Below are 15,574 nucleotides of genomic sequence, written 5' to 3'. Positions count from 1 at the left end.
TGAAGGTAGATTTGACCATTCCTGTTTACAAAACAATTCCAGTTCAGGTAAGTTTGATGGTCTCGAGCATGGACAGCCGCTTCACATCATCCCACAGATTTTCAATGATATCCAGGTCTGGGGACTGGGATGGCCATTCCAGAACATTGTAATTGTTCCTCTGCATGAATGCCTGAGTAGATTTGGAGCGGTGTTTTGGATCATTGTCTTGCTGAAATATCCATCCCCTGCGTAACTTCAACTTCGTCACTGATTCTTGCACATTATTGTCAAGAATCTGCTGATACTGAGTTGAATCCATGCGACCCTCAACTTTAACAAGATTCCCGGTGCCGGCATTGGCCACACAGCCCCAAAGCATGATGGAACCTCCACCAAATGTTACTGTGGGTAGCAAGTGCTTTTCTTGGAATGCCGTGTTTTTTTGCCTCCATGCAAAACGCCTTTTTGTATGACCAAACAACTCAATCTTTGTTTCATCAGTCCACAGGACCTTCTTCCAAAATGTAACTGGCTTGTCCAAATGAGCTTTTGCATACCTCAGGCGACTCTGTTTGTGGCGTGCTTGCAGAAACGGCTTCTTTCGCATCACTCTCCCATACAGCTTCTCCTTGTGCAACGTGCGCTGTATTGTGACCGATGCACATTGACATCATCTGCAGCAAGATGATGCTGCAGGTCTTTGGAGGTGGTCTGTTGATTGTCCTTGACTGTTCTCACCATTCTTCTTCTCTGCCTTTCTGATATTTTTCTTGGCCTGCCACTTCTGGGCTTAACAAGAACTGTACTTGTGTTCTTCCATTTCCTTACTATGTTCCTCACAGTGGAAACTGACAGTTTAAATCTCTGAGACAACTTTTTGTACCTTCCCCTGAACAACTATGTTGAATAATCTTTGTTTTCAGATCATTTGAGAGTTGTTTTGAGGAGCCCATGATGCCACTCTTCATAGGAGATTCACATAGGAGAACAACTTGCAAGTGGCCACCTTAAATACCTTTTCTCATGATTGGATACACCTGCCTATGAAGCTCAAAGCTCAATGAGGTTACAAAACCAATTTAGTGCTTTAGTAAATCAGTAAAAAGTAGTTAGGAGTGTTCAAATCAAGAAATTGATAAGGGTGCCCATACTTTTGCAACGGTCACATTTTGTTTAAATGCGGATTGCCCATTTTCTGTTAGTACAATAAACCTCATTTCAATCCAGAAATATTACTCAGTCCATCAGTTATTAGATATATGAGACTGAAATAGCAAAAACCCAAATTGTTATAAAGAAAAAAGGGTAACATTAATAGGGGTGCCCAAACTTTTTCATATGACTGTATATTATGTTACAATGACTAATCCCTGCCTCCTCCAAATCACAAAATCAATGCAATTGAGACTCAAAAGTGTTCAAAAGGACACAATGCTGCTCACCTGCCTGTGCCCAGAGAGCCTCAAAAGCTGCTGACTGATGAGAACAAGGCTCAGAATCCCAGCGCAGTGTGACATCACCGGACCAAGAAGTGTGACATCACCGGACCAAGAAGTGTGACATCACCGGCCAGTGCCATATCGCCAGACCAAGCGTGCCATAAGGCTAAAGACAGGCATCAGTTACAGTGGGTATGTAAAGTATTCACACCCCTTTAAATTTTTCAATTTGTTTCATTGCAGACATTTGGTAAATTCTCATTAATGTACACACTGCCCCTATCCCCAATCTTAACAGAAAAAAAAAACAAAACAGAAATGTAGAAATTTTTGCAAATTTATTAAACAAGAAAACCTGAAATATCACATGATCATAAGTATTCAGCCCCTTTGCTCAGTATATCACATGGTCATAAGTATTCAGCCCCTTTGCTCAGTATATCACATGGTCATAAGTATTCAGCCCCTTTGCTCAGTATATCACATGATCATAAGTATTCAGCCCCTTTGCTCAGTATATCACATGGTCATAAGGATTCAGCCCCTTTGCTCAGTATATCACATGGTCATAAGAATTCAGCCCCTTTGCTCAGTATATCACATGATCATAAGTATTCAGCCCCTTTGCTCAGTATATCACATGGTCATAAGTATTCAGCCCCTTTGCTCAGTATATCACATGATCATAAGGATTCAGCCCCTTTGCTCAGTATATCACATGGTCATAAGTATTCAGCCCCTTTGCTCAGTATAACACATGGTGATAAGTATTCAGCCCCTTTGCTCGGACACTCATATGTAAGTCCCATGCTGTCCATTTCCTTGTGATCCTCCTTGAGATGCTTCTGCTCCTTCATTGGAGTCCAGCTGTGTGTAATTACACTGATAGGACGTGATTTGGAAAGGCGCACACCTGTGTATATAAGACCTCACAGCTCACACTGCATGTCACACCAAATGAGGATCATGAGGTCAAAGGAACTGCCCAAGGAGCTCAGAGACAGAATTGTGGCAAGGCACAGATCTGGCCAAGGTTACAAAAGACTTTCTGCAGTACTCAAGGTTCCTAAGAGCACAGTGGTCTCCATATTCCTTACATGGAAGAAGTTTGGGACCAGCAGAGCTCTTCCTAGACCTGGCCGTCCAGCCAAACTGAGCAATCGTGGGAGAAGAGCCTTGGTGTGAGAGGTAAAGAAGAACCCCAAGATCACTGCGGCTGAGCTCCAGAGATGCAGTAGAGAGATGGGAGAAAGTTCCACAAAGTCACCTATCACTGCAGCCTCCACCAGTTGGGCCTTTATGGCAGTGGCCGACGGAAGCCTCTGCTCAGTGCAAGACATATGAAAGCCGCATAGAGTTTGCAAAAAAACACATGAAGGATCCCAGACTATGAGAAAAAAGATTCTCTGGTCTGATGAGATGAAGATGGAACTTTCTGGTGATGATTCTAAGCGGTATGTGTGGAGAAAACCAGGCACTGCTCATCACCTGTCCAATACAATCCCCACAGTGAGACATGGTGGAGGCAGCATCATGCTAAGGGGGCAGGGACAGGACGACTGATTATAATTGAAGGAAAGATGAATGCGGCCAAGTACAGAGATATCCTGGAAGAAAACCTCCTCCAGATGCTCTGGACCTCAGACTTGGCCGAAGGTTCACCTTCCAACAAGACAATGACCCTAAGCACACAGCTAAAATAACAAAGGAGCGGCTTCAGGACAACTCTGTGACTATTCTTGACCGGCCCAGCAAGAGCCCTGACCTAAACCCAATTGTGCATCTCTGGACTGACCTGAAAATGGCGTCCACCAACATTCACCATCCAACCTGACGGAACTGGAGAGGATCTGCAAGGAAGAATGGCCGAGGATCCCCAAATCCAGGATCGAAAGAAGACTCATGGCTGTACTAGCTCAAAAGGGAGGATGCCTCTACTCAATACTGAGCAAAGGGCTGAATACTTATGACCATGTGATATACTGAGCAAAGGTGCTGAATACTTATGACCATGTGATATACTGAGCAAAGGGGCTGAATACTTATGATCATGTGATATACTGAGCAAAGGGGCTGAATACTTATGACCATGTGATATACTGAGCAAAGGGGCTGAATCCTTATGATCATGTGATATACTGAGCAAAGGGGCTGAATACTTATGATCATGTGATATACTGAGCAAAGGGGCTGAATACTTATGATCATGTGATATACTGAGCAAAGGGGCTGAATTCTTATGATCATGTGATATACTGAGCAAAGGGGCTGAATACTTATGACCATGTGATATACTGAGCAAAGGGGCTGAATACTTATGATCATGTGATATACTGAGCAAAGGGGCTGAATACTTATGATCATGTGATATTTCAGTTTTTCTTGTTTAATAAATTTGGACAAGTTTCTACATTTGTTTTTTTCTGTGAAGATGGGGAGTGCACATTAATGAGGAAAAATGAACTTTTGTGAGTTTACAAAATGGCTGTAATGAAACAGTTAAAAATATAAAGTTGCTGAATACTTTCTGTACCCACTGTATATCCAGAGCTGCACTCACAATTCTGCTATTCTGTTAGGAGTGCAGATCATTATATGGCTGCTCTGAAGGGGACTAAACACCTGATTGTTACCGTTCTATGCACAATGCATTACACAGAACGTAGAGCTCCGCAGCCTCCGCTGTTTGGATCGAGGTCACTGTCAGACGGTTCTGATAACCGGCAGAATTAGAATTGCAAGGTGTGACAGCAGAGTTATGCATGCCGCTCTGAAGTACCTATGTTTATATACCATTATGTAGAGAAGTCTTATAAACTTGCAGCCAAAGCTTCAGTTTTGGGGTGAACATGTATGGTTTATGGGTGCGGGGGAAGGTAAATGTGATCCGTACAGATTGTAGCTAGAGAGCCGGATTATTATTATCATCCGTCAGCCACTTCTTCAGCAGCGATCGCCAGATTTACCAGAAAATCCCAGCTGTCTGCAGGAGCCCGGTGCAATATCCTACAGCAGCACCGCGTATATATGGAGAAGACTGAGGACTGCTTAATAAAGAGGACAGAACACGGGGCGCAGGAGGACAGAACACGGGGCGCAGGAGGACAGAACACGGGGCGCAGGAGGACCGAACACGGGGCGCAGGAGGACCGAACACGGGGCGCAGGAGGACCGAACACGGGGCGCAGGAGGACCGAACACGGGGCGCAGGAGGACAGAACACGGGGGGCAGGAGGACCGAACACGGGGCGCAGGAGGACCGAACACGGGGCGCAGGAGGACCGAACACGGGGCGCAGGAGGACCGAACACGGGGCGCAGGAGGACAGAACACGGGGCGCAGGAGGACAGAACACGGGGCGCAGGAGGACACAACACGGGGGGCAGGAGGACACAACACGGGGCGCAGGAGGACCGAACACGGGGCGCAGGAGGACCGAACACGGGGCGCAGGAGGACCGAACACGGGGCGCAGGAGGACCGAACACGGGGCGCAGGAGGACAGAACACGGGGCGCAGGAGGACAGAACACGGGGCGCAGGAGGACACAACACGGGGGGCAGGAGGACACAACACGGGGGGCAGGAGGACAGAACACGGGGCGCAGGAGGACCGAACACGGGGCGCAGGAGGACCGAACACGGGGCGCAGGAGGACCGAACACGGGGCGCAGGAGGACCGAACACGGGGCGCAGGAGGACCGAACACGGGGCGCAGGAGGACAGAACACGGGGCGCAGGAGGACAGAACACGGGGCGCAGGAGGACAGAACACGGGGCGCAGGAGGACCGAACACGGGGCGCAGGAGGACCGAACACGGGGCGCAGGAGGACCGAACACGGGGCGCAGGAGGACCGAACACGGGGCGCAGGAGGACCGAACACGGGGCGCAGGAGGACAGAACACGGGGGGCAGGAGGACAGAACACGGGGGGCAGGAGGACAGAACACGGGGCGCAGGAGGACAGAACACGGGGCGCAGGAGGACAGAACACGGGGCGCAGGAGGACAGAACACGGGGCGCAGGAGGACACAACACGGGGCGCAGGAGGACACAACACGGGGCGCAGGAGGACACAACACGGGGCGCAGGAGGACAGAACACGGGGGGCAGGAGGACAGAACACGGGGCGCAGGAGGACAGAACACGGGGCGCAGGAGGACAGAACACGGGGCGCAGGAGGACAGAACACGGGGCGCAGGAGGACAGAACACGGGGGGCAGGAGGACAGAACACGGGGCGCAGGAGGACAGAACACGGGGCGCAGGAGGACAGAACACGGGGCGCAGGAGGACAGAACACGGGGCGCAGGAGGACAGAACACGGGGCGCAGGAGGACAGAACACGGGGCGCAGGAGGACACAACACGGGGGGCAGGAGGACACAACACGGGGGGCAGGAGGACAGAACACGGGGCGCAGGAGGACCGAACACGGGGCGCAGGAGGACCGAACACGGGGCGCAGGAGGACCGAACACGGGGCGCAGGAGGACCGAACACGGGGCGCAGGAGGACAGAACACGGGGCGCAGGAGGACAGAACACGGGGCGCAGGAGGACCGAACACGGGGCGCAGGAGGACCGAACACGGGGCGCAGGAGGACCGAACACGGGGCGCAGGAGGACCGAACACGGGGCGCAGGAGGACCGAACACGGGGCGCAGGAGGACCGAACACGGGGCGCAGGAGGACAGAACACGGGGGGCAGGAGGACAGAACACGGGGGGCAGGAGGACAGAACACGGGGGGCAGGAGGACAGAACACGGGGCGCAGGAGGACAGAACACGGGGCGCAGGAGGACAGAACACGGGGCGCAGGAGGACAGAACACGGGGCGCAGGAGGACAGAACACGGGGCGCAGGAGGACAGAACACGGGGCGCAGGAGGACAGAACACGGGGCGCAGGAGGACAGAACACGGGGCGCAGGAGGACAGAACACGGGGCGCAGGAGGACAGAACACGGGGCGCAGGAGGACCGGACACGGGGCGCAGGAGGACAGGACACGGGGCGCAGGAGGACAGGACACGGGGCGCAGGAGGACAGGACACGGGGCGCAGGAGGACAGGACACGGGGCGCAGGAGGACAGGACACGGGGCGCAGGAGGACCGGACACGGGGCGCAGGAGGACCGGACACGGGGCGCAGGAGGACAGGACACGGGGCGCAGGAGGACAGGACACGGGGCGCAGGAGGACAGGACACGGGGCGCAGGAGGACAGGACACGGGGCGCAGGAGGACCGGACACGGGGCGCAGGAGGACAGGACACGGGGCGCAGGAGGACAGAACACGGGGCGCAGGAGGACAGAACACGGGGCGCAGGAGGACAGAACACGGGGCGCAGGAGGACAGAACACGGGGCGCAGGAGGACAGAACACGGGGCGCAGGAGGACAGAACACGGGGCGCAGGAGGACCGAACACGGGGCGCAGGAGGACAGAACACGGGGCGCAGGAGGACAGAACACGGGGCGCAGGAGGACAGAACACGGGGCGCAGGAGGACAGAACACGGGGCGCAGGAGGACAGAACACGGGGCGCAGGAGGACAGAACACGGGGCGCAGGAGGACAGAACACGGGGCACAGGAGGACACAACACGGGGGGCAGGAGGACAGAACACGGGGCGCAGGAGGACAGAACACGGGGCGCAGGAGGACACAACACGGGGCGCAGGAGGACACAACACGGGGCGCAGGAGGACACAACACGGGGCGCAGGAGGACACAACACGGGGCGCAGGAGGACCGAACACGGGGCGCAGGAGGACAGGACACGGGGCGCAGGAGGACAGGACACGGGGCGCAGGAGGACAGAACACGGGGCGCAGGAGGACAGAACACGGGGCGCAGGAGGACAGAACACGGGGCGCAGGAGGACAGAACACGGGGCGCAGGAGGACCGAACACGGGGCGCAGGAGGACCAAACACGGGGCGCAGGAGGACAGAACACAAGGAAGGAAGAAAGAAAAGGGAAAGAAAAGGGAAAGAAAAGGGAAAGAAAAGGGAAAGAAAAGGGAAAGAAAAGGGAAAGAAAAGGGAAAGAAAAGGGAAAGAAAAGGGAAAGAAAAGGGAAAGAAAAGGGAAAGAAAAGGGAAAGAAAAGGGAAAGAAAAGGGAAAGAAAAGGGAAAGAAAAGGGAAAGAAAAGGGAAAGAAAAGGGAAAGAAAGAAAGAAAGAAAGGGAAAGAAAGAAAGAAAGGGAAAAAAAGAAAGAAAGAAAGAAAGAAAGAAAGGGAAAGAAAGAAAGGGAAGGAAAGAAAGGGAAAGAAAGAAAGGGAAAGAAAGAAAGGGAAAGAAAGAAAGGGAAAGAAAGAAAGGGAAAGAAAGAAACGGAAAGAAAGAAAGATAGAAATATCACTATGTACAGTCTGTATGGAGCGGTAGTGAGTACGGGGGCACAGATGGGACAAACTATAAAGAATTAACAAGAGGAATAAATAAGAAGGAACATGTTCTTGGGTGAATGATGCGGAGCGTGTAATGGCCACACACAGCCGGAATATGATTACTACACATATATACTACATATATACATGCAGAAAAAGAGGAGGTCGCCCCCGGATCCCCGCACACGGATGAGGTCGCCCCCGGATCCCCGCACACAGATGAGGTCGCCCCCGTATCCCCGCACACGGATGAGGTCGCCCCCGTATCCCCGCACACGGATGAGGTCGCCCCCGTATCCCCGCACACAGATGACGTCACCCCCGTATCCCCGCACACAGATGACGTCACCCCCGTATCCCAGCACACAGATGACGTCACCCCCGTATCCCCGCACACAGATGAGGCACCCCCCTATCCCCGCACACAGATGATGTCCCCCGTATCCCCGCACACAGATGATGTCACCCCCGTATCCCCGCACACAGATGATGTCACCCCCGTATCCCCGCACACAGATGAGGCACCCCCCTATCCCCGCACACAGATGATGTCCCCCGTATCCCCGCACACAGATGATGTCCCCCGTATCCCCGCACACAGATGAGGCACCCCCGTATCCCCGCACACAGATGATGTCACCCCCGTATCCCCGCACACAGATGATGTCCCCCGTATCCCCGCACACAGATGATGTCACCCCCGTATCCCCGCACACAGATGATGTCACCCCCGTATCCCCGCACACAGATGATGTCCCCCGTATCCCCGCACACAGATGATGTCACCCCCGTATCCCCGCACACAGATGAGGTCCCCCGTATCCCCGCACACAGATGAGGTCCCCCGTATCCCCGCACACAGATGATGTCCCCCGTATCCCCGCATACAGATGATGTCACCCCCGTATCCCCGCACACAGATGACGTCACCCCCGTATCCCAGCACACAGATGATGTCACCCCCGTATCCCCGCACACAGATGATGTCACCCCCGTATCCCCGCACACAGATGATGTCACCCCCGTATCCCCGCACACAGATGATGTCACCCCCGTATCCCCGCACACAGATGATGTCACCCCCGTATCCCCGCACACAGATGAGGTCCCCCGTATCCCCGCACACGGATGACGTCACCCCCGAATCCCCGCACACAGATGATGTCACCCCCGTATCCCCGCACACAGATGAGGTCCCCCGTATCCCCGCACACAGATGATGTCACCCCCGTATCCCCGCACACAGATGAGGTCCCCCGTATCCCCGCACACAGATGATGTCACCCCCGTATCCCCGCACACAGATGAGGTCCCCCGTATCCCCGCACACGGATGACGTCACCCCCGAATCCCCGCACACAGATGATGTCACCCCCGTATCCCCGCACACAGATGATGTCACCCCCGTATCCCCGCACACAGATGATGTCCCCCCCGTATCCCCGCACACAGATGAGGTCCCCCGTATCCCCGCACACAGATGATGTCACCCCCGTATCCCCGCACACAGATGAGGTCCCCCGTATCCCCGCACACAGATGATGTCACCCCCGTATCCCCGCACACAGATGAGGTCCCCCGTATCCCCGCACACGGATGACGTCACCCCCGAATCCCCGCACACAGATGATGTCACCCCCGTATCCCCGCACACAGATGATGTCACCCCCGTATCCCCGCACACAGATGATGTCACCCCCGTATCCCCGCACACGGATGATGTCCCCCGTATCCCAGCACACAGATGACGTCACCTCTGTATCCCAGCACACAGATGATGTCACCCCCGTACCCCCGCACACTGATGAGGTCCCCCCCGTATCCCCGCACACAGATATGTCACCCCCGTATCCCCGCACACAGATGATGTCACCCCCGTATCCCCGCACACAGATGATGTCACCCCCGTATCCCCGCACACAGATGATGTCACCCCCGTATCCCCGCACACGGATGATGTCCCACATATCCCAGCACACAGATGATGTCACCCCCGTATCCCCGCACACAGATGATGTCACCCCCGTATCCCCGCACACAGATGATGTCACCCCCGTATCCCCGCACACAGATGATGTCCCCCCCGTATCCCCGCACACAGATGATGTCCCCCCCGTATCCCCGCACACAGATGATGTCCCCCCCGTATCCCCGCACACAGATGAGGTCCCCCGTATCCCCGCACACAGATGACGTCACCCCCGTATCCCAGCACACAGATGATGTCACCCCCGCACATGGATGATGTCACCCCCGAATCCCCGCACACAGATGAGGCACCCCCGTATCCCCGCACACAGATGACGTCACCCCCGTATCCCAGCACACAGATGAGGTCCCCCGTATCCCCGCACACAGATGATGTCATCCCCGAATCCCCGCACACAGATGATGTCACCCCCGTATCCCCGCACACAGATGAGGCACCCCCCTATCCCCGCACACAGATGATGTCACCCCCGTATCCCCGCACACAGATGATGTCACCCCCGTATCCCCGCACACAGATGATGTCACCCCCGTATCCCCGCACACAGATGAGGCACCCCCCTATCCCCGCACACAGATGATGTCCCCCGTATCCCCGCACACAGATGATGTCCCCCGTATCCCCGCACACAGATGAGGCACCCCCGTATCCCCGCACACAGATGATGTCACCCGTATCCCCGCACACAGATGAGGCACCCCCGTATCCCCGCACACAGATGATGTCCCCCGTATCCCCGCACACAGATGATGTCACCCCCGTATCCCCGCACACAGATGATGTCACCCCCGTATCCCCGCACACAGATGATGTCACCCCCGTATCCCCGCACACAGATGAGGTCCCCCGTATCCCCGCACACAGATGAGGTCCCCCGTATCCCCGCACACAGATGATGTCCCCCGTATCCCCGCACACAGATGAGGTCCCCCGCACACAGATGAGGTCCCCCCCGTATCCCCGCACACAGATGAGGTCCCCCGTATCCCCGCACACAGATGATGTCACCCCCGTATCCCCGCACACAGATGAGGTCCCCCGTATCCCCGCACACAGATGATGTCACCCCCGTATCCCCGCACACAGATGAGGTCCCCCGTATCCCCGCACACGGATGACGTCACCCCCGAATCCCCGCACACAGATGATGTCACCCCCGTATCCCCGCAAACAGATGATGTCACCCCCGTATCCCCGCACACGGATGAGGTCACCCCCGTATCCCCGCACACGGATGAGGTCACCCCCGTATCCCCGCACACGGATGACGTCACCCCCGAATCCCCGCACACAGATGATGTCACCCCCGTATCCCCGCACACAGATGATGTCCCCCGTATCCCCGCACACAGATGATGTCCCCCGTATCCCCGCACACAGATGATGTCACCCCCGTATCCCCGCACACAGATGATGTCACCCCCGTATGCCCGCACACAGATGAGGCACCCCCGTATCCCCGCACACAGATGACGTCACCCCCGTATCCCAGCACACAGATGAGGTCCCCCGTATCCCCGCACACAGATGATGTCATCCCCGAATCCCCGCACACAGATGATGTCACCCCCGTATCCCCGCACACAGAAGATGTCACCCCCGTATCCCCGCACACAGATGAGGCACCCCCCTATCCCCGCACACAGATGATGTCCCCCGTATCCCCGCACACAGATGATGTCCCCCGTATCCCCGCACACGGATGACGTCACCCCCGAATCCCCGCACACAGATGATGTCACCCCCGTATCCCCGCACACAGATGATGTCACCCCCGTATCCCCGCACACAGATGATGTCACCCCCGTATCCCCGCACACGGATGATGTCCCCCGTATCCCAGCACACAGATGACGTCACCTCTGTATCCCAGCACACAGATGATGTCACCCCCGTACCCCCGCACACTGATGAGGTCCCCCCCGTATCCCCGCACACAGATATGTCACCCCCGTATCCCCGCACACAGATGATGTCACCCCCGTATCCCCGCACACAGATGATGTCACCCCCGTATCCCCGCACACAGATGATGTCACCCCCGTATCCCCGCACACGGATGATGTCCCACATATCCCAGCACACAGATGATGTCACCCCCGTATCCCCGCACACAGATGATGTCACCCCCGTATCCCCGCACACAGATGATGTCACCCCCGTATCCCCGCACACAGATGATGTCCCCCCCGTATCCCCGCACACAGATGATGTCCCCCCCGTATCCCCGCACACAGATGATGTCCCCCCCGTATCCCCGCACACAGATGAGGTCCCCCGTATCCCCGCACACAGATGACGTCACCCCCGTATCCCAGCACACAGATGATGTCACCCCCGCACATGGATGATGTCACCCCCGAATCCCCGCACACAGATGAGGCACCCCCGTATCCCCGCACACAGATGATGTCACCCCCGTATCCCCGCACACAGATGATGTCACCCCCGTATCCCCGCACACAGATGAGACACCCCCGTATCCCTGCACACAGATGATGTCACCCCCGCACACAGATGATGTCCCCCGTATCCCCGCACACAGATGATGTCCCCCGTATCCCCGCACACAGATGAGGCACCCCCGTATCCCCGCACACAGATGATGTCACCCGTATCCCCGCACACAGATGATGTCCCCCGTATCCCCGCACACAGATGAGGCACCCCCGTATCCCCGCACACAGATGATGTCACCCCCGTATCCCCGCACACAGATGAGGTCCCCCGTATCCCCGCACACAGATGAGGTCCCCCGTATCCCCGCACACAGATGATGTCCCCCGTATCCCCGCACACAGATGATGTCACCCCCGTATCCCCGCACACAGATGAGGTCCCCCGTATCCCCGCACACAGATGAGGTCCCCCCGTATCCCCGCACACAGATGAGGCACCCCCGTATCCCCGCACACAGATGAGGCACCCCCGTATCCCCGCACACAGATGAGGCACCCCCGTATCCCCGCACACAGATGATGTCACCCCCGTATCCCCGCACACAGATGATGTCACCCCCGTATCCCCGCACACAGATGATGTCCCCCGTATCCCCGCACACAGATGATGTCCCCCGTATCCCCGCACACAGATGATGTCACCCCCGTATCCCCGCACACAGATGACGTCACCCCCGTATCCCCGCACACAGATGACGTCACCCCCGTATCCCAGCACACAGATGATGTCACCCCCGTATCCCCGCACACAGATGATGTCACCCCCGTATCCCCGCACACAGATGATGTCACCCCCGTATCCCCGCACACAGATGATGTCACCCCCGTATCCCCGCACACAGATGATGTCACCCCCGTATCCCCGCACACAGATGATGTCACCCCCGTATCCCCGCACACAGATGATGTCACCCCCGTATCCCCGCACACGGATGATGTCACCCCCGTATCCCCGCACACAGATGATGTCACCCCGTATCCCCGCACACAGATGATGTCACCCCCGTATCCCCGCACACAGATGATGTCCCCCGTATCCCCGCACACAGATGATGTCCCCCGTATCCCCGCACACAGATGATGTCACCCCCGTATCCCCGCACACAGATGATGTCACCCCCGTATCCCCGCACACAGATGATGTCCCCCGTATCCCCGCACACAGATGATGTCCCCCGTATCCCCGCACACAGATGATGTCCCCCGTATCCCCGCACACAGATGAGGTCACCCCCGTATCCCCGCACACAGATGAGGTCCCCCGTATCCCCGCACACAGATGATGTCACCCCCGTATCCCCGCACACAGATGATGTCCCCCGTATCCCCGCACACAGATGATGTCACCCCCGTATCCCCGCACACAGATGATGTCACCCCCGTATCCCCGCACACAGATGAGGTCACCCCCGTATCCCCGCACACAGATGAGGTCCCCCGTATCCCCGCACACAGATGATGTCACCCCCGTATCCCCGCACACAGATGATGTCACCCCCGTATCCCCGCACACAGATGATGTCCCCCGTATCCCCGCACACAGATGATGTCACCCCCGTATCCCCGCACACAGATGATGTCACCCCCGTATCCCCGCACACAGATGATGTCACCCCCGTATCCCCGCACACGGATGATGCACACAGATGATGTCACCCCCGTATCCCCGCACACCCCCGTTCCTCACCCGCTCGGGCTCCGCCATCGCCGCCTCCGCTGTGTGTGTCGGGTCCGGGAGACATCTGGCTGCAGGCGGCTGCTGACGTTTCCCGCCGTCTCCTGGATACTGGGCTGTAATCTCCGGGCTGGGGCGGCACTTCCTGTCACCGGAGACCTCACAGGAAGCCGCGGAGCCGTGCACCTTCCCGGTGTGCAGGAGCGGCCTCTCCGCCAGCAGCTCCCGGGACCGGGGGAGAAGGGGCGAAACGTCAGGATCAGCGAGGGATAGAGACCTACACATTGTATGCACAGAGACACACAGCATGCACAGAGACACACAGCATGCACATAGACACACAGCATGCACAGAGACACACACACACAGCATGCACAGAGACACACAGCATGCACACCGCCAGACACACAGAGCATGCACACCGCTAGACACACACAGCATGCACAGAGACACACACAGCATGCACACCGCTAGACACACACAGCATGCACAGAGACACACAGCATGCACAGAGACACACACACACACAGCATGCACACCGCCAGACACACAGAGCATGCACACCGCCAGACACACAGCATGCACACCGCTAGACACACACAGCATGCACAGAGACACACAGCATGCACAGAGACACACACACACACAGCATGCACACCGCCAGACACACAGAGCATGCACACCGCCAGACACACAGAGCATGCACACCGCCAGACACACACAGCATGCACAGAGACACACAGCATGCACAGAGACACACAGCATCACACCGCCAGACACACACAGCATGCACACCACCAGACACACACACACAGCATGCACACCGCCAGACACACACACAGCATGCACAGAGACACACAGCATGCACACCACCAGACACACACAGCATGCACACCACCAGACACACAGCATGCACAGACACACAGCATGCACACCACCAGACACACAGCATGCACAGAGACACACAACATGCACACCACCAGACACACACAGCATGCACACCACCAGACACACAGCATGCACAGAGACACACAACATGCACACCACCAGACACACACAGCATGCACACCGCCAGACACACAGCATGCACAGAGACACACAGCATGCACACCACCAGACACAGCATGCACAGACACACACAGCATGCACACCACCAGACACACAGCATGCACATAGACACACAGCATGCACACCACCAGACACAGCATGCACAGAGACACACACAGCATGCACACCGCCAGACACAGCATGCACAGAGACACACAGCATGCACAGAGACACACATCATGCACAGAGACACACAGCATGTAGAGACACACAGCATCACACCGCCAGACACACACAGCATGCACAGAGACACACAGCATGCACAGAGACACACAGCATGCACAGAGACACACAGCATGCACAGAGACACACAGCATCACACCGCCAGACACAGCATGCACACCACCAGACACACACACACAGCATGCACACCGCCAGACACACACAGCATGCACAGAGACACACAGCATGTACACCACCAGACACACAGCATGCACAGAGACGCACAGCATGCACACCACCAGACACACACAGCATGCACACCACCAGACACACAGCATGCACAGACACACAGCATGCACACCACCAGACACACAG

General features: G+C 56.5%; 1 protein-coding gene across 1 annotated transcript in view; it reads right to left on the bottom strand.

Moving 5' to 3' along the window:
* Positions 1–14,267, bottom strand: part of SPATA7 (spermatogenesis associated 7) — a 65,399-nt gene extending 51,132 nt beyond the window's left edge. The window contains exon 1 of the mRNA XM_075331061.1: positions 13,943–14,267. Coding sequence (XP_075187176.1) covers positions 13,943–13,997 — 55 coding nt within the window. The 5' untranslated portion in view covers positions 13,998–14,267. The remainder of the gene's footprint in view (positions 1–13,942) is intronic.
* Between the last annotated feature and the right edge of the window lie 1,307 nt (positions 14,268–15,574).

Source organism: Anomaloglossus baeobatrachus, chromosome 12 (genome assembly GCF_048569485.1).
Source record: "Anomaloglossus baeobatrachus isolate aAnoBae1 chromosome 12, aAnoBae1.hap1, whole genome shotgun sequence".
NCBI lineage: Eukaryota > Metazoa > Chordata > Amphibia > Anura > Aromobatidae > Anomaloglossus > Anomaloglossus baeobatrachus.
This window is presented reverse-complemented; position numbering and strand designations above follow the sequence as displayed.